General features: G+C 33.4%; 2 protein-coding genes across 2 annotated transcripts in view; one reads left to right on the forward strand and one right to left on the reverse strand.

The window, feature by feature from the left end:
• LOC128989329 (uncharacterized) overlaps window positions 1–24038 on the forward strand; it is a 510234-nt gene that overhangs the window by 257005 nt on the left and 229191 nt on the right. The gene's annotated exons all lie outside the window — the stretch shown is intronic.
• Window positions 7545–21178, reverse strand: LOC128991104 (farnesol dehydrogenase-like). Its single transcript, XM_054413833.1, has 6 exons — window positions 21013–21178; window positions 17787–17955; window positions 14111–14240; window positions 12811–12940; window positions 8589–8729; window positions 7545–7678 (listed from the first exon to the last, which is right to left on the reverse strand). Exons 1-6 carry the CDS (start codon window positions 21142–21144, stop codon window positions 7616–7618), a joined length of 765 nt encoding a protein of 254 aa, XP_054269808.1. The 5' UTR covers window positions 21145–21178; the 3' UTR covers window positions 7545–7615.

The raw sequence follows: 24038 nt of genomic DNA on the forward strand, positions 1-24038 counted from the left end.
TCACATGTCGGTCCACAAAGCCCTTAAAGCCGAGAAGTTTCATCCTTTTAAGGTTCAGTTAATTCATGATTTGAACGAGGACGATTTTGACCGCAGGATTGAACTCTGTGAACTCATGATGCAACGGTGTACTTTGGATCCAATGTTCAAAAATAGAATTGTATTTTCAGATAAGGCTTCATTTAGTCTTCATGGCCACGTGAACAGACAAAACTATAGGTATTGGTCTCCTGAAAATCCGCATTGGGCTCAAGAATGCCATACTCAAAATCCCCAAAAAGTCAATGTTTGGGCAGGCATTGTCGGGACCAAATTAATAGGGCCATTCGTGATCGAAGTAAATCTAAACGGAAACCGTTATCAGGAGTTACTGCGAGAGTCGATAGTACCTGCCATTGCCCATGAGTTTCCTCCGGAAGACGAAGAAAATGTTGTCAACGAGAACATTTGGTTTCAGCAAGATGGCGCACCACCTCACTATAATGCTGAAGTCTGAAATTACTTGGACGAAGTTTTTCCAGATCGTTGGATAGGGAGGCGGGGAGCTATTGAAGGCCTGCCAGATCACCCGACTTGACACCGTTAGACTACTTTTTGTGGGGCCACCTAAAAAGTAGAGTATTTGTTAACCGCCCAGAAAACATCCAGGATCTCACAGCAAGAATAATAATGGAAGCACGATCTATTAATGAAGAAACGCTGTCCAGGGTGGTAAACGAAATTTACAATCGGTTAGGGCTCTGTCAAGTTACTCTTGGGCATCAGTTTGAGCATTTGTGAATATTAACAAGTACGTAAAGTTGATTATTCCAATTACATTTATTATTTAGTTTAGGAATTCTATTAATTTTGATTGCTATTGTGTTTTTGTTGTTGTAGGGTTGTAGTATTATTGTAATTATTTGGTATTCTATTTTATTGTAATTATTTGGTATTCTATTTTATTGTAATTATTTGGTATTCTATTTTATTGTAATTATTTGGTATTCTATTTTATTTTATTGGTAATCAATCTTTACACTATCAAACATTAGAGTATAAAGGAAAAAAGGTGTTCCAGACTTAATTCACCCGTTCAACACTAAGTACATTTTAAGCCACCATATTAGACACTAAGAAGTATATTCAGTCTAGTTTCTTCAGTGAGTACAGAGTTTGGCCTACCACTTCTTGGTTTACTTGCAACATCCCCCGTTTCAGCAAACTTATTACATATCTTAGATACTGTAGCTCGATTAATTTGGCGATCAGGGTACAAGTTGTTAAAAATATCACACGCTTCAAGTTGAGTCCGTTTTTTTATCTCCATAGCCAACAATGACAAGTATTTCTATCTTCTGTTTTGTTGTTAACAACGCCATGTTAAAATAAAAATAATAAAAGATGTACTTACGACTACTTCAAAGAAACTACCTTCACAGACTGAAGGGGAATAAGGAAAAACTGATAAGATTGTTACCTGATTAGCCTGCAGTCTTAAGAAAGAGGATAGGAATTCCAAGTGAGTGCAACGTCCAAACCTGGAATCTCAATTATCAGATTTATTTACTAAGTGATAAGAGCTACATAAGTTTGTTTATTGCAGTTCGTCCTATTGTCCAAGTTTTTCTGATATAAACTATCAAATCTATTATAACTTTATTTTTGGTAAAAAAATAAAAATGTGTTTCAGACTTAATTTACTTGTTCAACCCTTAGCACATTTTAAGCCGCCATATTGGACAGGGTGCTTAAAAAACATTTTTAAACACATTGTTAAATTGGTCTCTCAAATACCTTTAAAATGAGAGGTCACAAGATGGGGGTTGTCATTTGAAAATTTTTAGTTGCCCCCCCCTTTACCCTTAGGGGATTTTTTAAAATAAATAAAAAGGTGCCTAATTTTGGCTCAGTCCCACGAGTGGATAAATTCTATCTATTAATGGCAAAAAAGATAAAATTGTGTTCCCGACCCCACCCGTTTAACCCCAAGCACATTTAAAGCCGCCATCTTGGACAGGATGCAAAAAAATTTTTTTCAGACACATCGTTAAATTTGTGTTCCAAATACCTTGAAAATGAGTGGTCACAAGATGGGGGTTGTCATTTGAAAATTTTTAGTTACCCCCCACCCCCACCTTACCCTTAAGGGGATTTTTTTTCAAAATTATGAAAAAGTGCCAAACATTTGTTCTTACTCAGTCCCGCAAATTAATTCCTTCTATCTACAAAGAGTAAAAAAGATAAGAAATGTGTGCCATACCTAATTTACCCATTCAACCCTAAGTGCATTTTAAACCGCCATCTTGGATAGGGTGCAAAAAAATTTTTTTAGACACATCTTTGGATTTGTCTTCCAATGACCTTTAAAATGAGGGGTCACAAGATGGGGGTTGTCATTTGAAAATTTTTAGTTACCCCCCACCCCCCCTCGCCCTTAAGGGAATTTTTATTTTCAAAATTTGTTAAAAGTGCCTAACATTTGTTATTAATCATTCCCGCAAATTGATTTCTTCTATCTACTATAGAAAAAAAGATAAAAAATGTGTGCCAGACTTAATTTACACCCTGTATATCATTATCATTAGTATATGGATCCGATTTAGGCGGGATCGACGATGGACTTTTGCTGAGTGTGGCCAGAACTAAGACTAACGTCATCGTGAAACTTTTGATCCGTTGGCTACTTTCCAATAAAATGTCAAATGGAGTTTTCGAGAGAAAATAATAAAGTTTCTCTCCGTCAATTTTTATTTGATTGTTTCAAGACGTGCTTTCTGTCTGCCAAATGTTGTAACAATGGAGCAATACAAAATAAATGTTAGAATGATATGTTATTTCATAATATATTCGTTCAATCGTTTGTCATAGATCGTTTAAGAAATGCACACTTGATGAAAATTAAGTATCAAAAAACGCATTTTATTGGCATGTACTTATATACAAATCTTTTTTTAGTTTTGACACCATTGAGTTAGAACAAGATATAAGCATAGACATAAAATCCAATGTAAGCTAAACGTGTTGTACCATCTAAAACTTTCAAAAGGCAATTGAATTGGCTTAGAAATGTATTTGACGTAGCTGGTCACTATTTTATGTGACATACTATACATTACTCGTCACTCATCACAATACCAACAATTCCAAACAAACAAATACATATTGAAATAAAGAATTCCTTTTTTTATTTATGTGAGATAAGTAACATTACTGGCTTACCAGTCAAATAAATAAGTTCTACAATTAAACTGAAAATAGTTATAGAACATAGGTTTAGATCAAATACTGGGATTAGGTAAGAATATTATGAATATTGTATTTGTTGTGTAGTATCATAGATATTCACATACTGTGTATGAATACTGTAAACAAATTTAATGAAGAACTATTTGGTTACTCATCAATTTTTTTGCCTTGATCAATTTATTTCAATTTTTTCATATAACTATGGTATAACTATGGTGGTGGTGGAACTATGGTTCTACGACGTGAAGTCTTATAACATAGCTATGGATGGTAATGGCAGTTAAATTTACTCGGGAAATTTAATAGGCTATCAATCAAAATTCTCCATACCACGAAAGTTGTAGGCCTGTGTAATATAGACAAAACGTCATAGGTTAATTAAATGGCCTCTGATAAAAAAAATGCAATAGCTTAAGCTGAACAAAACCCGAAAATGTAGAAATGTCCTTGAATCGATTCAGTCGTATCGAACCTTGCATTAAAGTGTTATTCCTTCCAGAAGAATAAACCATTTAGCCGCAGAGGAAATTTATTATATTTTCTTCTGAAAAGAAAGTAGCAACCTACGTAAGGGACCTAACTTTCTGGTAACGGCCAACTTCATGTGGAACTAAGTTTTCTTCTTCAGTTGGTTAAACACTTAATCTTTTATAGAACCAGCAGAATTACTTATATTAGTAAAGGAATGCTACCCTTACAAGTAAGTATTAAAAACCAAAAGTGTAAATAGGGCTTTAGAACTCACTGTCAATGTTTTTTTCATAGTCGAAACTAAAAGGAACATTTTGCATAAACCATGTTTTAATTATTTTAACCCTATAATTAAACTACAATCGCTTAAGTTAGTTGGTGCAGTTTATCAAATTAACATCAAAATTATGTTTAAATAACAATTGGAAAGGTTTTTTGAAAGAGCATATTAGAAAACTATATCAATAGCCTACAACGTACGAGGTCATTTCTATTCATTTTAAAGAGTAGCTTCAGATGTCACTAATCATAATATGTCACTCGTTTATTAGCTTCAGCTTTTGTGGAAACTGTTCGTAGCCAGAAAAAATTGTATTTGTTATAACTTACAAATTAATGTTTGAGATAAAAATATTCGGAGACCGATAAAACAGCAAATACGTCCTTTATTACTTTTGAACTTTAGTATTAAAAACCAAAGCTAGAAAACACTCCAATCGAAATCGATCACCACTTACCACCTTTTTTGTATATTTACCATCTTGTGAGTAACAGTATAAGCGTAAATATATGTTTTAAGTGTTATAAGACGTTTCCTTTATTTGCTTTCCGTAAATTTAATAACACGTACAATGCTAATCAAGAAGTTATAAAATTATATGATACAATGATGTTTTTACTATCATACCATAATTATTGGCTTAGTTGCTCATAAACGTTCTCATGGCTTACATTGAATTATGATAATATTAGTATATTTTAATTTTTCTCAAGACATATTCATACAAGGAAGAAATGTAACTGACCATAAATATTTGCAGAAAGATTTTCTAACTAAGCCATTAAAAAGTAAACCGTGACAATTATTATTTTACTTGATTATGAATTATGGAATGCAACAACATATTTAGGAGGAAAGAAGGAAATAAAAAGAACCCCAAAATGACAATATTACTTCCTGAGGAAGAAAATTACAATAAATCTTTATGTATAAAATGGTTCCTTAGGAAAGTTAATACCACAATAAAAAGTGTCTAAACTTTAGGCCCTAAAGGTTTCTTTACATTAAGGCCAGCAGTTTATGAAATTAAATATTTAAACAAGTTGCACTTGTATAAAACTTACAGAGTAAAGATTTCCTTTACTCTCATGTATATTTTAAGCCAAAGTTTGGTCCAAGGAGAAAACGAAAACTTCCCTGAACCCAGTGATCAGAAACGTGTATGAAATATAAATAAACAATTTATAGACAACTACCTGGTCTGTTAATAATATTTTTGGACGTTATTAAGACTATACCTTATTATAACAACTTATGAATGTATTGAAAGTAATATAGTTTTACATGTTATCTTAAAAGACATCATGTAAAATATTTAATGGATTCATTTGATTTTCAGGTTGGTACATACTTCCAAAACCACTAAAATTTCGTAAGTATTAAGTAGTATTTCGTAATATCTTATAGAATGCTATAATGGTCGAAGAGTACAATATTTTAATACTGAAAACCAATTAACTTAAATGATGTAAGCTACAACAGTAGAAACCTAACCTAACCACCCTAAGGACAGTTCAGGTTAAGTTAGGTTATAATCATTAGGTGTGGTCGGTATAATACGTAGCCTATTTCACAATAGTTAGGTTAGGGATGTATATACTCTTGACATGCCAGTTTTACAACATACAGACCTTTTATTGAATTATTCTTGACTAAATAACGTTTATATTGAGGTGTTTTAAGTTTATGAATATTATTTTGATGTTTTCCATAAGGGTTTATAAAAACAAGTTGTTGTGACAGAAAGTACTACACAGGAATAAAATAAAAAGAGAATTGACTTTGTTCTTATAATATGAAAACTGCTTAATATAGATATATATCTTTAAAATAATAAGTTTTGATGAATGGACTTATCACTTTAGAGGGTTTTTAAACATACTTACAGCAAGTCTTTAAACTATTTAATTCGAATGTTGATATGAATAACTAATTGATAGCACTCAGTAACACTTGTTATTTACAAGTACCATTATTGTTATTTTGACGGAAGAAATGTCCAATTAAAACGGACACCTTCGCTGGTGACCCATATAACTGGTCGATCGATGTGTCGGGACACCTTAGTTCTACGTCATTTGATTTCATCCTGAATATTCACATGACTTTAATTACGCACTCCTAACGTATTACTAATTAACTAATAATGTTAATATTAAATAGTACAAGATTATCGTTAGAAGAATAAGAATGCTTGACTAGCAATATTACAAGCCACGTAGAGTAGATACAAACTACTTTTTTATTTATTTATTGAAAACAATGGATATGTTAGGCTATTGCCATTTTCTGACGATTACGGAGGTCACTTATGCCAGAAATTCCTATCAGTTTATGTCAGTGTAATAAAATGATCTCCAAAAACCCACATAGAGTATAAAAGTAAGGCGAATTTCTTGCTCACCAACTTATACTTTCTAATGTGTGTGTTGCTCGAAATTTATCAGTCATATCATAATTCATTTTAGTTTAACAATGCTCAACAACATTTCACAGATATAATTTCTTCTTTAATATTTCTTTGTATTATACGTATATATTTAATGGCGATTGTATATATTTAACTGTGACCACCAGTTTCGACTAACTTGTAAAATTAATTACTTTTTGAACTAAAACTAAAAAAACATTAAAAAAGTTTTTTTTAGATCCACTATACCTGGATAATCGGAGGGAAATAAAATCACCCGATCACCAAATAAGTAAGATAGATTGTATAAAACAATAATTGTTATTTAATTTCTCAAAAATTTAAGAAATAATGTAAATTCCATGTATGACAAAGGTAATGTCAAAGTTGTCGAATCGAATAAAAACAAATTTTATTCGTTATAAAATAAATAAGACCGAGAACCTTAACCCTTGAGTCCATATGTGTTCAACTTATTTTCAAACTACCAAAGTAAAGATAAATTTTACGAAGAAGTACCAAAATCTACATATTTTTGCATTGTACGGAAATATCTTCACGAGTTAACGTTAACTCAAGAACATATCTTAATTTTTTGGACCCATTTTTGTGTACAATTGAATTTAATCACTATTAATAAATTACAACTATTTAAAAAATCTGCTCATCTTACAGTATTTGCATCTTTAATAACGAATAGAAACCTACTCCTGCTATATCCTGAGTAGGCTACTGGCAACAGACTCTGCAGTTTGTAAAAACAAACAAAAAATTGAAAATATGAAGGCTAGTACGGCAAACAAGAAGATGGTGTCCCAACATCACTCATAACAAAGAAAAATGACAGCGACCCATAAATCATCTGCTTCTGCGGCGCCCGCTGGAATTTTCTTCGTCCAAAAATAGCCTAGTAATTAAATCCAATGTGGGAAGTTCAATATTTCATATTTTATGTTATTTGTTTAAACTAGGTATCCTTGCTGTGTATACGTATGAATCAGTGAAAAATACTTTATTGAGTAAGGATATGTAAATAAAACTTATTTACCAAATATGTGTTCCCAAATAACATAAAAATTAACTTGTTAATGTACTAAACATAACAAAGTATTTATCTAAATAATGAACACGTTTAAATTGTAATGGTATATTTACATTATTTACAACTTAACAATATATATTACTTTCCTAATAATAATGTATAAAAATAATTTAATAAATTTAATTTAAATTTGTTTTGGAAATCGATGAGTTAGATCACCAACTGGTCGGACAATCATCTCGGAAATCTGGAATACAAAAAAAAGAACTTGATAAGTTTCACTAAGGATAGGATATTTTATAGCCTATTAAACCATAGAGTAGGCTTTAAGAAGAGCGTTTAACGTTTAAAAACAAACACTTAAAAATATTTTAAGTTTGACGAAATGAATATTGTTTTGATTTACATTTTACATTTTAGATGAAACTAAAACTGTGCTTAGTATGAAAACGTTGCTCAAAATTAAAAATGTAGGGAAAACGACAAAATGTTCAAAGTCAATTCATTCTGATGTAAGGCAATAAATTCTACCTTTCCACAGTCACAATGACTAGAACCATTGACTATATATACCTACAGGTATATTTAGTCAATGCTAGAACCCATATCCCCCATATAGCCCATATAGATCCTATATAGGCTTATTGGGAACAGAAGTTTTAGTAAAATAAATGGAGATTACATAAGCCGATATTTTTGTGAAATCTATTCTATTGACAGTTTATTTTGTTTTAAACTCTAAATATGTGCCCCAAATCCAGATACTATCCGTTAGATTTTATGACTTGGAGATTTTATTCATGCACCAAAGGAAATTTGACATATCTACCTCTTCCTTAGAGTTTATTTTTGATTAATTTACATAGCGTATCGCAATTACTAGAATTTACAAAGTGCTCTGATGAAATTCATCGATACTTTTAATATTCTATCCTAATTCTTTAGATATATGCATACTTGGTTAAAATCTGGTACCTGTTTCGAGGTAAATTTGTAATTTACTTCAGTGCTCCCTGTCAGTGACTAAATTCAAGTTCAATTATATTCCAAGACACCATCATTGAAATAATACGTCTAGTTTGATCCAATGTCAATGTTAACAATGGAATTGATCTTTTAGTTTAACATTATCACTATCTGTTGGCTATATCACGTACCTGTACATGTGACGGGGTGGCCAGCACGTACATGACGGCGTCTGCAACCGAGGGACAGTCCAGTGTAGGTCCTCGGTCAGTGGCTCGTATAACACCTCCTGGAGCTATCATCTCAGTCATCACCCTTCCAGGACTGACACTCTGAAAATATTAATTGTTCCACCTTCAATCAAAATTGAATTATATCATAGTCCAGGCCATAGGTTAACGCCTACTCCTTCATAGATCAATCGGCATGTCTTTCGTTTTATTTATATTGTATTCCACCTATTTCGTAGGTAAAGTTTCAAATATACCACATTATAGATGATCTACGTGTATAGCTCGCGTCAATTGGATTGGCGTGTGGAAGTCATTTGGTGAAGCCTACCAAGAAAACAGTGTCACACACTAGACGCTGGTGGCATTCAATTAATCAAATTGCAACTTGATTGTAACCATTTAAATTAATAATTGCCACAGTTTCCCACCATGATCACTGGCCATGATCATACAACACATTCATGGTATTTTAGGAGCTCCTTTCCATGAGGGATACCACAATTGTTACATTTATAAATTGGTTTTGCAAATAAAGTTCTGCAGGCACTAAGGAAAGTCCATAACTCAGGAATTGAGTTGAACTTTGTCCGCCCCACTCCTTCCCCCTTTGAAACATGTTCATAGCAGAAAACCTGCAAACTGGACTGAAGTTATACATGAACAAGAACAGTGTGGAAGTTTCCAGAACTAAATTGACGACATTTATGTGGTTTAAAGTTAAAAGTTAGCCATTTTGGAGTCAGCAAGCCTAGAAGAAGTGTCAGCAATTTGCAAGCTTTCTACTTTGGATCATTCTTTCCCTCCTGACCACCTTTAGGGATTTATTGGCAGAGGTGAGAATATTTGTAATACTTTAATTTGATTTTTAACTGATTTTGAAATCATATGAATTATTAAATTTAACTTTTAAAATATATTTTAGTGTAACTTGTTCATGATGAAATCTTGGCTAGACATGCAGTGTAGGAGGCTTTGGAATATTTTAATAATTATTATTTAATATTGTTACCTTTAATTTTAAAGTGATTTAGTCTGATAAATATTGTAGTTGATGTAGAATTCACAAATTACATGGTATTTTTGATCAGTACAATTTATTTCTTAGTGACAGTGGAAAACTTTGCCAACTAAAACCTGTTTTGAGGATGAAACATGAAAGCTGGTAACTGATTACTTAAAATCTTTTAATTTGTCTATTTATTAAAAATGTTAATGATTATGTTGTAGTATACTGTAAATATAAATGTTTAATAATCATGTTCCTGTAATATAGCTGTTGTTGTATTTGTATAAAACTCTCAATCCATATTTTCACATAGACCAGCACACTCACTATGGCTGAATCACATTAGAAGCAATTAATTATAGAAGTTTCCACATTTTAAAATGCTCAATTGCAATTTCTTATTAATAGTGCTGTATATAGTTTGATCCAAAATATTGTTTTATTATGTGTTTTAATGAAAAGTCAACTAAATTAAATGTTCAATGTTATCGGTGAATTTTGAGTCTGACAAAATGATGAATTAATTTAGCAAATTTATAACTGTAAAACAAAGTGAATTATTTTGTGAAGATTTACATAAACGTTCCAAAGTCTCACCAATGTATGTCAAAGTGTGTAAGTATGTATTTAATTGTTTAATAGGGTAAGATGTGTTATTATTAATTTTTGAAAGTGTTAACATTACAGTTTATCATCTCCGTGATTGTACATGAACTTATTTGAATATATTAGCAGCTAGTGAGTCTAAACTTAAATTAAAGCAACCTATGATACATTTTTGGGTGCTAATTTAGAGAGTGAATTATATTCTAGTAGTGAAGGGGATCCATAGAAGAACTAATTGCATTATTTTGGATAAATATCTTGAATTATAGTTCATGGACTTTGTAATTTAACTTATATCTTAAACTCAAACTCACTTGAACTGATTTAAATATATTTAGCGTTTCACTTTTGTCATTGTATGTAAATATCATGTTTTAGGTTAGGTTATGTGAAAATTTATATGGATAAATGAGGAGACTTTATAACATTCATGAACTTTATTCAATTTAGTGAAGATTTATTGAGTTATTCATGTTTGGGACATGGTGTACTACCAGCAAAAATTAACTAGGAACATGACTACTATATTATTAGACCTGAGTACTAGTATGTGTATGGGTTTTGCACAGGAAATTTTTGGACCCTAGTGATTACTTGGTGCTACCTACCTCCCCTGATGTGGTCTTCGGTGCTAGACTGTTGAGTTTCTGGTTCAGTTCTACCTTTTGGGACATCTACTTACCGTGTTGGACTACTTCTCTGGACATTGGTGTTCACTCGTCGACCTGTGGGTGTACCGTGCTCCACCTAACCGTCGCAGACTTAACCAACGCACTCAAACCACAGATAGGACAATTTCATTTTCACTCTTTTGTATTATATGTATATATTTAGATGATTTAAATTAACTTGCTATTGCTAATGTACATTTTCAGGGATTATTCTATTTAGTTTTAAGTGGGAATTCCATGTTTATTGCTATTAGTTAGTGTCGGCCGACAAGTTAGGTATAATTCAGTGGATTTACTTTTGCAAATGTTGAATATTGAATATTAAAGGGCAATTGTTGTTGAGATATCATTCTTTACTTCAACATTAAATAATTTTGTGGTGATTGAAAATTCTAGTTATCATTCAGATCACCTGGTGTGTGCCCTATCTTGATTAGATAAAACAGTTATAGTATTTTTGAATATTTTGAATACAATTTGAATTTAGATTTATAAGATTTATTTGAATTTTGAATTTAAACTTGGAAACCACATTTATTTAAAACATTTTATTTGAACTTGCCCTATTATCTATTTTTACTTCTGGAATTAGTCAGAGAGTATTTTCCATCAACATTCTTATCTGAGTAAAAGATAAGCAGATATCTTGAGCCATATTATCAAGATAAATTTTTGTAATATTTTAGTAATTAATATCACTTGGTAGATTTTGCTGAAAAGTGTGTTTAGCCAAGGACTTAACTTAATTAACTGTAGGGTTTAGCCTCTGCCATTCCTTTCAGTATTTTTGTTTTTCAAAATTATTTTAAATTTTCCTTTTCCTTGGAACATTTCCTAGTTTGGATCCCAGGAAGTTTAAAAACTAGGTGGCGCCCCTTTTCATGAAGAATTATTGAATTATTGATTAAGGATAAACACTCTGTGTATAATATTCATCGACCCACCCCAGACTGAGCAATCCGAGGCCAGAGTGTCACATGATTTAATCACTGTACAAAATAGTATGAGTTACAGAGGGGGGAGGTGTTTCAGTGCGCAAATATCCACCATCTCTCTAATTTAAATGACACGATAAATACCTCTTAGACGTCCTCTGGTACTATAAATATAGTTTATGTGCATACATTTCCTTCAAAAAGGATAAATATTTTCTGGTATTTGCACTTTATGGTATTTCATATGTTATTTTACTATCCGAAAATTTAAAAAAATGAAAACGGAGTTTTAACTTATAAATCAAACTGTACATTTGGTAGTAGGGTACTTAGTCAACAAGCAAAACCCAAAATCAATTATTTAGTTCATTAAACAATTACTTCAGCTTTATAAAATAAACCTGGGAAGTGCAGTTGAGCTAAATAGAGTACAAGTGAGTTAACCTATGGAATTAACTCGTAAGTCGTTGCTATTAACTTGTCTCGCTTAGTCCAGGGAACGAAAATGTATATAGGGAAATGTTTGGAACCCAATTTCTGACTTCGTAACTTTCTTTAGTATAGTTAGGAGGTAAATATAACAAAAGTTTTATACGCGAAAAACATACAAGATATCGAAAAATTGTAAAATACAAACTTACTAGCAATTTAATAAGCTTTAATTTTGTATAGGACCATAGTTTCACTTGGGCGCATGGTTTCCAAGATTTCAGCAAAAAAAAAACACAAAAATAGTACCTTCAAGCCCACCTCTCCACCACAGCACAAGGGCTAAGGGCGGGGACTGTTGGAAGGTTTACCTCCTAACTATACTAAACAAAGTTACAAAGTGGGAAATTGTGTTCCAAACATTTCCCTCTATAACCTTTTTTGAGCAATCTTTGCCTGGATTAAGTAACCCACTTTTAAAATCTATTTAAAGCCTTATTTTTACAAAGTGTGATCCAACATAAGCTACTCACAGACACTCTGATGGTAGAGTTCCCCTCGACCAGTTCCCTCCTCATCGCCTCAGTCAGGATAGTCAACACGTGTTTTGTGGCAGAGTAGACTGACTGACTCATCAACGTGCTCACCTCATGACCAGTCACACTGTAGACACAAACAGAACACGTAGTCAGTCAAACCACACATCAAGACCAAAGTGAATCCGTATGGACCTTTACTAGATGGAATAAGTGGAAATCATTGAAGTTTTCCTTAAGAGTCCTTGGAGCCCTAGCTGTTCTAGCTCATAAAACAATAACAAAACTACAAACAAATCTTATCGCACAGTGTCCTAGATATTTCAGTTACAATCCCTTTGGTATTTGAAAAATATTTTTGGGTGGTAAATAACTATTCAGTGACGGTTTGGAATTAATCAATGATGGCCGCCAGCCTTCAAGGACTCATAACCATGACTTGGTCTATGTAACATTTAATGGCAATCCTATTCATATTTAATTCGGGTTCGAATCAATTTTCGATTGACTTAAAAAAAACACGTACATTTTTATGGATATATTTTCATGAGGTTAAATGCTAAACTTGATCAATCAACCGTATTGTTCCTTATTGTGTGTGTTTTATTCTAAATGAAATTCTGGAACCATTAGATCTTATGGCGTTATATTGCGAGTACAATAAAATGATTTGAATTAATTTATGGGAATTAAATTACGAATTAAAACTAATGGTATTTTATTGCCATCTTGAGCACCGCCGGTTTAACGATGTTTCAAGGACAAACCCTTGTTTATACTCGAAACATCAGACCTGTATGATATACCAAATGTATTAATAATGTTAATAAAATTAACCATGTTACATATATTATTGGAATTCTTTTTTTAATACACAATCCAGCCCCAAAATACGTCAAATTTATTTACAACCAATTTAGTTGTGTTTTACTCCAAAGCATTCTAAATTATTTTCCACGGAGATACCACTCTGTTTTCTTTTCATTATCCCTGAGAAGCAGCATCTATTTATAAAATTGGCTTAGTACTACGTCAGTCCTATATCGAAAGAAAAACAGTTCTGATTACGTTCCGTTTTTCAACAAAATATATTTAAACTTCATTAAATCATTTTGACGAATTTATTTCATCACTTAATGCAACCTAATCACGATTTGTTAGTCCCAAACGAAATAAAAATACTCGATAAAGAGCAGATTTTAGTAAAAAGAGCAGACGTGAGACGATTGGTTTTTAGTAGGAATGTGGGAATCACACAATTAATCTGTACTATTCTAGAGTGTAAGGGTTGAATTACCTGTTGACGTTGATGATGTTACCGTCAGTGACTCCTCGGGTCTTCATAGATCTGACCGCTTCTCTTGTACAGATCCCTACTGCGAACACGTTCACATCGAACATGTTGCGCCAGATCTCCATGTTGCCATCTGCAGCATTAGCGTTGTCTCAACATTGTGTTTGAACAGGGTGATACACAGAGAAAAGTCTCTGTGTCATGTTGTCTTCGTTTGTATGAATTAAATATGAAATGTTTGACCGCTTTTAATTTTTTTTTATTTTTATTTAGGTCATAGTAATAATGTTTTAAAAAGAATGTTGGTATTTGAGCTTTTTATATTGGTATATTGTGGGTTAGTAAGGATACTTCTTGGTTTTTGTATTGGTTATTATTTATTTATTTATTATCTGTTCTGCAAAGTTTCGTCATGTTCAGGTACTCATCAGTTGCACTTTAAGCTCAAGACTTTGTTTTAAATTTTCATTTACGTAATGGAATTTAATATTTTTTCTTTAGCTAATTTTATACAAGCAAACTTTACGCTTTTTGAGTAGCATGTGTCTTGAAGTGTGCTGAATATCGTAGAATTTGTTTTCTGTAAAAATTTGTAGGTATAGATATAATTTTGGGTATACAGTTAATCTAAGTCACTCTATTACTATTGTAGCTACTACTAGTAACCTTACAGCTTATATTCAGATATAGATTATATCCAGGGTATTCTCCACGCCAAGAAGATCGACCTTGACAGGGATGCGGTATTAAGAATCTAAATGCCAGAAACGGTGCGAGCCCTGAGGGCTTAGGTCACATGTTGGCCTGACTTGAAGTAATGTGACAAACAATTCCAGGTCTGTGTCCAACAGAGTAGAGGGGGTTTTTAGTGAGTAGTCTGATAATTTTCAGGAGTCTCAAACTACAGGCTGGCTACCTGTGTGCGTAAAAGCATTTTCCCTCCTCTCCCTAAGAAAAAAAAGTAACCTTACAGCTTACTAAAGGACGTTTGAAAACCCATCATTGAATTATAGTTTTGTTACTGTTGAAAATTGTTATTATTGTTTTTTTATCAACTAAGTACATTCATTCTTAATAATTAATGCAACTCTGGTTGGTATTGAAATGCATATTCAAACGTTTTTGTAACGGTTGTATTCCAAGTATTAAAAAAAAGTAACAATATAGATTTATATTATTAGATATATTTTATATTATATAAGAGATATATAAATACAAAAGCATGACGATTACTATCCATTCGCTTTCCCACTGGAGTCATTGCTGTAAATATCGCATTTGAGTTAACTTAACTTGTATAACCCAATGGGAGGTGAAAGGAGGTCACTATATTTTTTACTTTATAATTAGTGTTTGGAAATAAACTCAACGAAATAGGTGCTTTTAAAAGTAGAAATAAAGAAAATGCTATGTAGAATAATTTGATGATTGCACGAGGATCATTATTAGTAATGAATCGTAATTCAACTAGATCTCATTTTGATTAGAAGAGTATAACGAGTAAGTAAAAGTGTATTGGTAAATTATTTAACTATATAAATACACAAGCATTAAAAAGATATATACAACATTTACGAGAGTTGCATAATTTACTTTTGCTGAAAGGTGCCGCTAATGTACGATACGACCTTATCAACTTCAAAACATACTAATATTCATATAATTCAAGATACAGCCAGTAATTAGATATCTTGTTTCCAGAACAAACATCAACAGAAAGCAATTACTTGCGGCTTAACCTTGTAAAATATCGTACACAAAAACCAAACAAACACTGTCAGGGTCTAATTACATTGGGATTATCTTACAATATGAAAGGTCGGACATCGTGTTTTGCTCATCGAACTTTGTTATTATTTTTAAAGAAGACTGATCCTATGTAAATTGTACGCAGTGGTTTTTGTATTATCAGCCTGATTATTTTAACATCAATGAGTGTAACTGCAGACCTCTATGATTATACAGTACATGGTTGACTGCTGAGTTATTAATTATTTGCCGTAATACAGAGTACTATGCCTACATCGGAGAAGTGAGAAACTGTTAAACACTTCTAAGATAAAAAAATATACTCTTATTTAGCAACTAAAACTAAACCCCAAGAGATGATTTGCGAAAAATCTAAAAATATTAAGTTGGGTTATTTAAATTATACCACTGATATATAGCTATTTACGATGGTCTAGACAAAAGTCCGTACGATAATATTATTCAGTATTAAACAAATTCAGTGATTTCAGGGAACCTTTTTGACAAGTACTGCTGTACAATTCAGGTTTTATATAGGAATCCTGGTACGTGTTTTAAGTCGTCTTGCTGCATTTACCTCGGTGACACCATTATTTTACAATCCTTTCTTTGATAACCATCCATGTATTTGACGAACTCTTCGTTTCTTTAATCCTCTAAAAAAATCCAGTAATCTAGACATACTAAAAATCAAACGTAAAGTTAAAAATCGTCACTTTCCTCAACCGGCTTATAAAACGTTCACTAATGCAAACGCGTTTTCTAATTCAATTAAAATTGCATCACAGTCAAATGAAGTTATTACGTTTGTATGATAAGGGATTATCAATTAGGCCGAGCTGATATGGCAACCAATCTGTTATCAGACTCATCTGATTACAACCAGCAACTGACATCTGACTTTTGACCAACCGATGTTTACTCTATGTAATTATAGCTCGAAAGCTTTTAGCCTCAATTGCCTGATGAAATTAATCACTTTTTTGCACCAGACTGAAATTGCTTTTAGTTCGATGTAAAATTTTACTATTGAGTAAAAACTGTATAATAAAGATAAATATTATAAGATAGCATTTTGATATCCATAGCTTGTCTTTTTGGAAATCATATGCTTTATTGCAATGAAAATGAAAGCATCAAACTTTCAGATATTTATTACTAAAGACATTAATTCAATACTCTATGATCTCCTTTCTTTATTTTTGCTCACTGAGGTTGGCAAATGTGTGTATACCCTCTTAACGTTTCAATTTGGTTACACTGGGTAAACTAAACTTTTACCCACATGACATAAAATTGCACTTTTTAGTTAGTTTCGTGATTTTGTCGAAACTCCAATGGAGCAATTAGGACGGAGCTTACAAATATTTAATGTAGTATACCCTATCGAGCGACCCCTCACTTTAAAAGTAGAGCTCACTGGTATCAATGAAGAGCTAAGAGAAAATCAGAGGACTCTATCTAAAACCAGAACAAAATGAAGGTTAGTTCTTTGATTAGTCTGCGAGAACCTACCTAAATGTAGGTATCAATATCCTCTATTATATTTGTTAAATGTTATACTAGGGAAATTAAACTTGGTGTTACCTTTGTAAGAAATAAAAATTGACAATTTGCTCTGTATACCAGCTTTTCGGGGCCCCAAAATGAGCTATTCTGGCGTAAGCAATACTTGTAGCCTACAAACAAGATTGGAAGCAGACTACTTCTAAAACTTTGTCAAGCCGACTTGGTAAATACAAACTTAGAGCTCAAGCTGAGAGTATTTGGAATAAGGTAATCAAATATGGTCAACAAAATGTAAGCCATTTCACTAGTATGTGTTCTTTGTTAAAGATAGCAAATTAATTATAAAAATATATGACTTTACATGATAAGCTTTAATATTCACAAGTATCGAAAAAAGAATCAATCAAAACAAAATGCTCACCCAACACCCTTGTTCTTGTAGACACTCCTGCATTGTTGATCAGAATGTCCACCCCTCCTACGTGTTTTTCTGTCCACTTAAACGCTTTGACAATCTCCTCTTCACTCCTGAGGTCTGTTTTGATACCGTAAAACTTCCCTTTTGCTCCTGACAGTTCTTTTTCTAGTTCCTAGAACACGCAGATATTTATTATCTGTGAGTAGTTGACGTATTACCTGAGAGATCATACAAAGTGCCTCCATAATTATTGAAGTATTCAAAATTAACTTGGTTATAAAATAAAAATATTAACCTATGTTGAACTTCCAAGAAACACAAGGCACCACAAAATTAGAAGTATTATAATGAAGGCCTTCCGAAAATTTTATAATACATGGGAAGTCCATGAAGAAGTATACTGTCTTTCCTCTGACAGAAGAACTAGAAGAGTGAATATTTTGTTGGTTTAAAGACAAACAAAGGGGTAATTCTCAACCCAACAATTCGATATGAAATCAACCTAATGAAGTGAATGAGGAAAAAATACAAATTTATGAATCATCTTTTTAATATTTCAAACAAAATTTCAAAAATGGAGGTGATTTGATTGTTTATGGCTTCAAGAGGAACATTATCAAAGAGTTTTGTGAACTTTTGGAAACATTATGATTTGGACAAATCCTTTAAAAACAAATATTAAACATGAAACATTATGAGGTTTGTTGACTAATGAGAAATCATTTGTATGGCAAACATCAAAATTATGGCTGTTATAATAATTTAATATTGTATATTTTCCTATATTAGCAACCTTATTTTTTAAGGGTGTTTGGTCAAAAATTTGATGTCTTATTTTTTGTTATTGTTCAATTGTACTAAAAATTAGAGATACAAATATATAAGAAAAAATTATTTATTTTGAATATTAAGCGAGATATGGAGCTTGAAAGTAGTAAATTTTTAATCTTTGGTACCAGTTCACAGGGAGAATGGGTAATGCGATTCTCACCAAAATTTGCATTCAGGTGTGGAAAAATAAGATAATAATCACTAGCTATTTAAAATAAAAAAATTTAAAAAAAAAATTATTTTTTATTTTTTATAAATTTTTTAAAAAATTAAAAAAAATTTTTTTTTAATTTAAAAATAGCTCTTTGTTTTTGGGAAAAATGTATCTGTATGTTGGAATAAAAAAAAATGTGATATGTTAACTCGTTTGGGCTGTGAATTCGTACCTTTGATGCCTTGCGCTGTCGGAGCACTACTCGTTGAGAGTGTGTACACTAACACCGGGGCTTTAGAATACAACGATAAACGTATTCTTTCAATGTTAAAGGATGTTAATAATTACGTGATGTTAAAGTATTCTAAAGCCCCGGTGTTAGTGTACAAACTCTCAACGAGTAGTGCTCCGACAGCGCAAGGCATCAAAGGTACGAATTCACAGCCCAAACGAGTTAACATATCACATTTTTTTTTATTCCAACATACAGATACATTTTTCCCAAAAACAAAGAGCTATTTTTAAATTTTTTTAAAAATTTTGAAATTTTTTTTAAAAAATTTATAAAAAATAAAAAATAAATTTTTTTTTAAATTTTTTAATTTTAAATAGCTAGTGATTATTATCTTATTTTTCCACACCTGAATGCAAATTTTGGTGAGAATCACATTACCCATTCTCCCTGTGAACTGGTACCAAAGATTAAAAATTTACTACTTTCAAGCTCCATATCTCGCTTAATATTCAAAATAAAACATTTTTTCTTATATATTTGTATCTCTAATTTTTAGTACAATTAAACAATAACAAAAAATCAGACATGAAAATTTGCGACCAAACACCCTTAAGGTAAACGTGTTTATTTTTATTAATAAATTCATTCCCCTTTTTCATACAATTAAACATGGACTACAAATAATAATACACGACTTCTTAATTACATTCAACGGATAGTTATAGTAATTAATTGTCCTCTGTTCTCCTAAATATCTTACTAAGCCTATTTATTCAGAATTAGTAAAGAATAAGAGTTAATTATTTATTAAATCTTTCATATAGTACGCAATTACCAAGGCAGGGGCGTTCAGGGCAAATTGGGCGGGAAAGTGACAAAATACGCAGTGACATCAACGTTTTCCACATCACTTCTCGGATTCAAAGTTGATAAGCGTAACAGCTCAGGGCGTTCACAACTTTAATTAATGCCAGTTGCATTATTATTCTAACCCGTAATTTCACTCCCACAAGTCAGCTGACATATTTCGTTCCTAATTAAATGGCAGAACCTTTGGCATTTGACAGCTACTGAAATTGCTGGTAATATTTCCAAGAGGTCAATAGGCCATTGAGATTCGTTAGCCGTGATTTTGAAAATAGTTCAGTTATGTTTGATCTATATAGGTTATTCGTTACAACATTGTTGTTAATGGGTTTTCAAAAAAAGAATTGTATTATTTCAAATTTGTGTATATATTTACGTTAAATGAACTATATAAAATCTACTGTACTCCTACAATTAAGTTCGACACACTCTAATCATAACTTAGGCTCTTATCTCATCTTAGGCTTAAACTTCCCGCAGATCTGAGAACATATGTTTTTGCAGAGCGTTTCCATTACATTACAGTATCACTATATTTAAAGGTCGGGTCAAATAAGATGTTGTTAATTAACTGTTTGTGTTTTACGTTATGATTTTATGATTTATAAATACTACGAAATATAACTGATTTGTTTGTCATAATAAACGTACAAAACCGTCAACTAACTTTTTTAGATTGATTTGGATATGAATTTTATGATTTTGCAGATGGATTTCGGATCGGGTTGGATAACAATCCATTGATCACCTCGTGCATTACCACCACATGAGAGATTACGGTGGTGTTTTGTGGCGTCAAACAAATCGTCAATATTACTCTGTTGCCAGACCTTTCGCCCTTACATTGTAGCAGAATCTTTAGTGGCTTGGCTAAGGCTAAATCAGGGAAGCTAGTCCAGATAGGCTATATGTATCGCTGTTGTGACGAACTTCCCCGATTTAGTCTCAGCCTAGCCACTGAAAATGCCATTTCAATGTAATAGCGAAACGTTTGACAAAACTGTATTTTTGACGATCTGGTTGATGAAAAACACCCCCACGAACTCTCATGAAAGTCTACGTAATATCACTAAATACTACTGAATATGTGGCTATTAAATAGATAAACAAAATATTTTAAGAGAGATATTTCAAAAAAATACCTTGAGTTTGTCCTCATTCCTGGCCAGCCCTACCACGAGGATCCCATAGGACACGAGTGCTCGAGAGATGGCCTCCCCTATCCCGGCCCTCGCCCCCGTCACCACAGCAACCCTACCAGCGAACCTCTCCATGACTACACTAAGTGTGAGGGCACTGAACTAGCGATGAATGAACTATATGCAAATCGCTGAGATTGTGATCTCTACTCGTTGATACCGTGGGTTTGACCTACTTAAAGTACATTGTGGTGTTTTTATTGGGCTTCTCTTTAGCAGTATACTTGAAGATTATATGCGAGGCAATTTTGGTAAAAATATATATCTTAGTGTTGATTTTACTGGATTGATTGATTGATCGATTGATTGATTGAATGATTTTAATTATGTAACTGAATGATGACGACACTGACCTGTAAATTTGCAAATAAATTAAATTTTTGAAGTGTCTAAGAAATAGCGTGTTTAAAATTAATTTTAATTTAAACTAAAAGAAATTATTTAATAACCTTAATAGTATTGTAATCATTTTATAGACAAAAGACGTTAGATTAGCAATTTCAATACCAACAAAAAGCGTCAATTTAAATAACGTCTTAACTTATACATGTTAAATTGACTTTTTCACCTAAAATTTTTCCCAAAACTGCCTGGATTTGAAACAATGCTCGGCACATTAGAACAAAGACATGTTATACTATAATTTATTAAATAGTTGTTTAAATTTGTAAAAAAATACCAACTAGATGAAGCCAGTTTTTTGTGGGGATTGGCAGGTTATAATCGCAGCCTGGTACGTGGGAAGTGTGGAATTCAAAGAATTTGCAATCTTCCATTTCAGCTGCCCCAGCTTCCTTGACTTTCCCTGTAAGGTCTTTGTACCCTAATATATACTTGCGAGGGTACTCTTTGTTGGGTCAATTGTAAAGTAGTGCCTAATTTGTTAGGTTAATAGTGCTTAAATGTTTTGGAAAAATAATTACAAAAACAAACAAATAAAATATACTAAAAAAAAAACATGTTTAACGTTTGCTAATGTGTACAATCATATTATAAACATTGCAGTTTAAATGTTACATATGAAATGTTTTACGTTCAACTAAATAAGAAATCAAAATTTTAAGAGTCTGAGGGGGAAAGCCAATGCCTCGTTTGATCTTGTTGTGTATTTACTGTAGGTGTTCAATTGTCGCTTGATTTAGATGGTTATTTTTACAGGATGCTTTATAAATACAATTCACGTTTCACAGAAATGGACGTGTAACCCCTTGAAAAGTTTTGTTAGCAAATTATTCCAGTGAAGTAGTAAGAAATACCGTGGCCATTATTTTTCTTTGAAAAGAATCAATCAAATTGTCTCATCGTTAAACAGTTATATTACCATATAATCTGAGATTTTAACTTTTAATATTATTCTCCTTCAGCTTAGTATCAAGGTGAACCGTAAATATTGAGATCATCTTTATTGCCAAAAACGTACTCGCTTTGCCAATGCTTGTCTTGACAGTTTTTCATTTTTGAAAGTGATAGATATTTTTGAGTATAATAACACCAAGCTTTTAAAAACTCACCATCAATCCCTCGCTGATGTCCAGACCAACCACAACGATCCCTTTATTGACCAGAGTAGTAGAGACAGCTCTCCCAATTCCTCCTGCTGCCCCTGTCACCACTGCCACCTTCCCTGTCATACTCGCCATGTCTCCCAAGTGTGGCTGAGGATCAGCTGATCTCTAGACAAGAGCTCTCTCATCTGTCTGTGTGAGATAACACAACTGCGATGCCTTTGCCTGCCGCCGCCCCTGTCACCACTGCCACCTTCCCTGTCATACTCGCCATGTGTACCGTGTGTGACTGAGGATCAGATGATCTCTAGACAATACCTCTCTCATCTGTCTGTGTGAGATAACACAACTGCGATGCCTTTGCCTGCCGCCGCCACTGCCACCTTCCCTGTCATACTCGCCATGTCTCCCAAGTGTGACTGAGGATCAGCTGATCTCTAGACAATACCTCTCTCATCTGTCTGTGTGAGATAACACAACTGCGATGCCTTTGCCTGCCGCCGCCACTGTCACCACTGCCACCTTCCCTGTCATACTCGCTATGTCTCCCGTGTGACTGAGGATCAGATGATCTCTAGACAATACCTCTCTCATCTGTCTGTGTGAGATAACACAACTGCGATGCCTTTGCCTGCCGCCGCCCCTGTCACCACTGCCACCTTCCCTGCCATACTCGCCATGTCTCCCGTGTGACTGAGGATCAGCTAATCTCTAGACAATACCTCTCTTATCTGTCTGTGTGAGATAACACAACTGCGGTGCCGTTGCTAGCCGCCGCCACTGTCACCACTGCCACCTTCCCTGCCATACTCGCCATGTCTCCCGTGTGACTGAGGATCAGCTAATCTCTAGACAATACCTCTCTCATCTGTCTGTTTGAGATAACACAACTGCGGTGCCGTTGCCTGCCGCCGCCCCTGTCACCACTGCAACCTTCCCTGTCATACTCGCCATGTGTACCGTGTGACTGAGGATCAGCTAATCTCTAGACAATACCTCTCTCATCTGTCTGTGTGAGATAACACAACTGCGGTGCCGTTGCTAGCCACCGCCACTGTCACCACTGCCACCTTCCCTGTCATACTCGCCATGTCTCCCGTGTGACTGAGGATCAGCTGACCTCTAGACAATACCTCTCTCATCTGTCTGTGTGAGATAACACAACTGCGGTGCCGTTGCTAGCCGCCGCCACTGTCACCACTGCCACCTTTCCTGTCATACTCGCCATGTCTCCCAAGTGTGACTGAGGATCAGCTAATCTCTAGACAATACCTCTCTCATCTGTCTGTGTGAGATAACACAACTGCAATGCCTTTGCGCCCCTGTCACCACAGCCACCTTCCCTGTCATACTCGCCATGTCTCCCGTGTGACTGAGGATCAGCTGATCTCTAGACAATACCTCTCTCATCTGTCTGTGTGAGATAACACAACTGCGGTGCCTTTGCTAGCCACCGCCCCTGTC

Source organism: Macrosteles quadrilineatus, unplaced genomic scaffold (assembly GCF_028750875.1).
Source record: "Macrosteles quadrilineatus isolate MER2022 unplaced genomic scaffold, UCM_ALF_1.0 Scaffold_3__2_contigs__length_128488019, whole genome shotgun sequence".
In the NCBI taxonomy this organism is placed as follows: Eukaryota; Metazoa; Arthropoda; class Insecta; order Hemiptera; family Cicadellidae; genus Macrosteles; species Macrosteles quadrilineatus.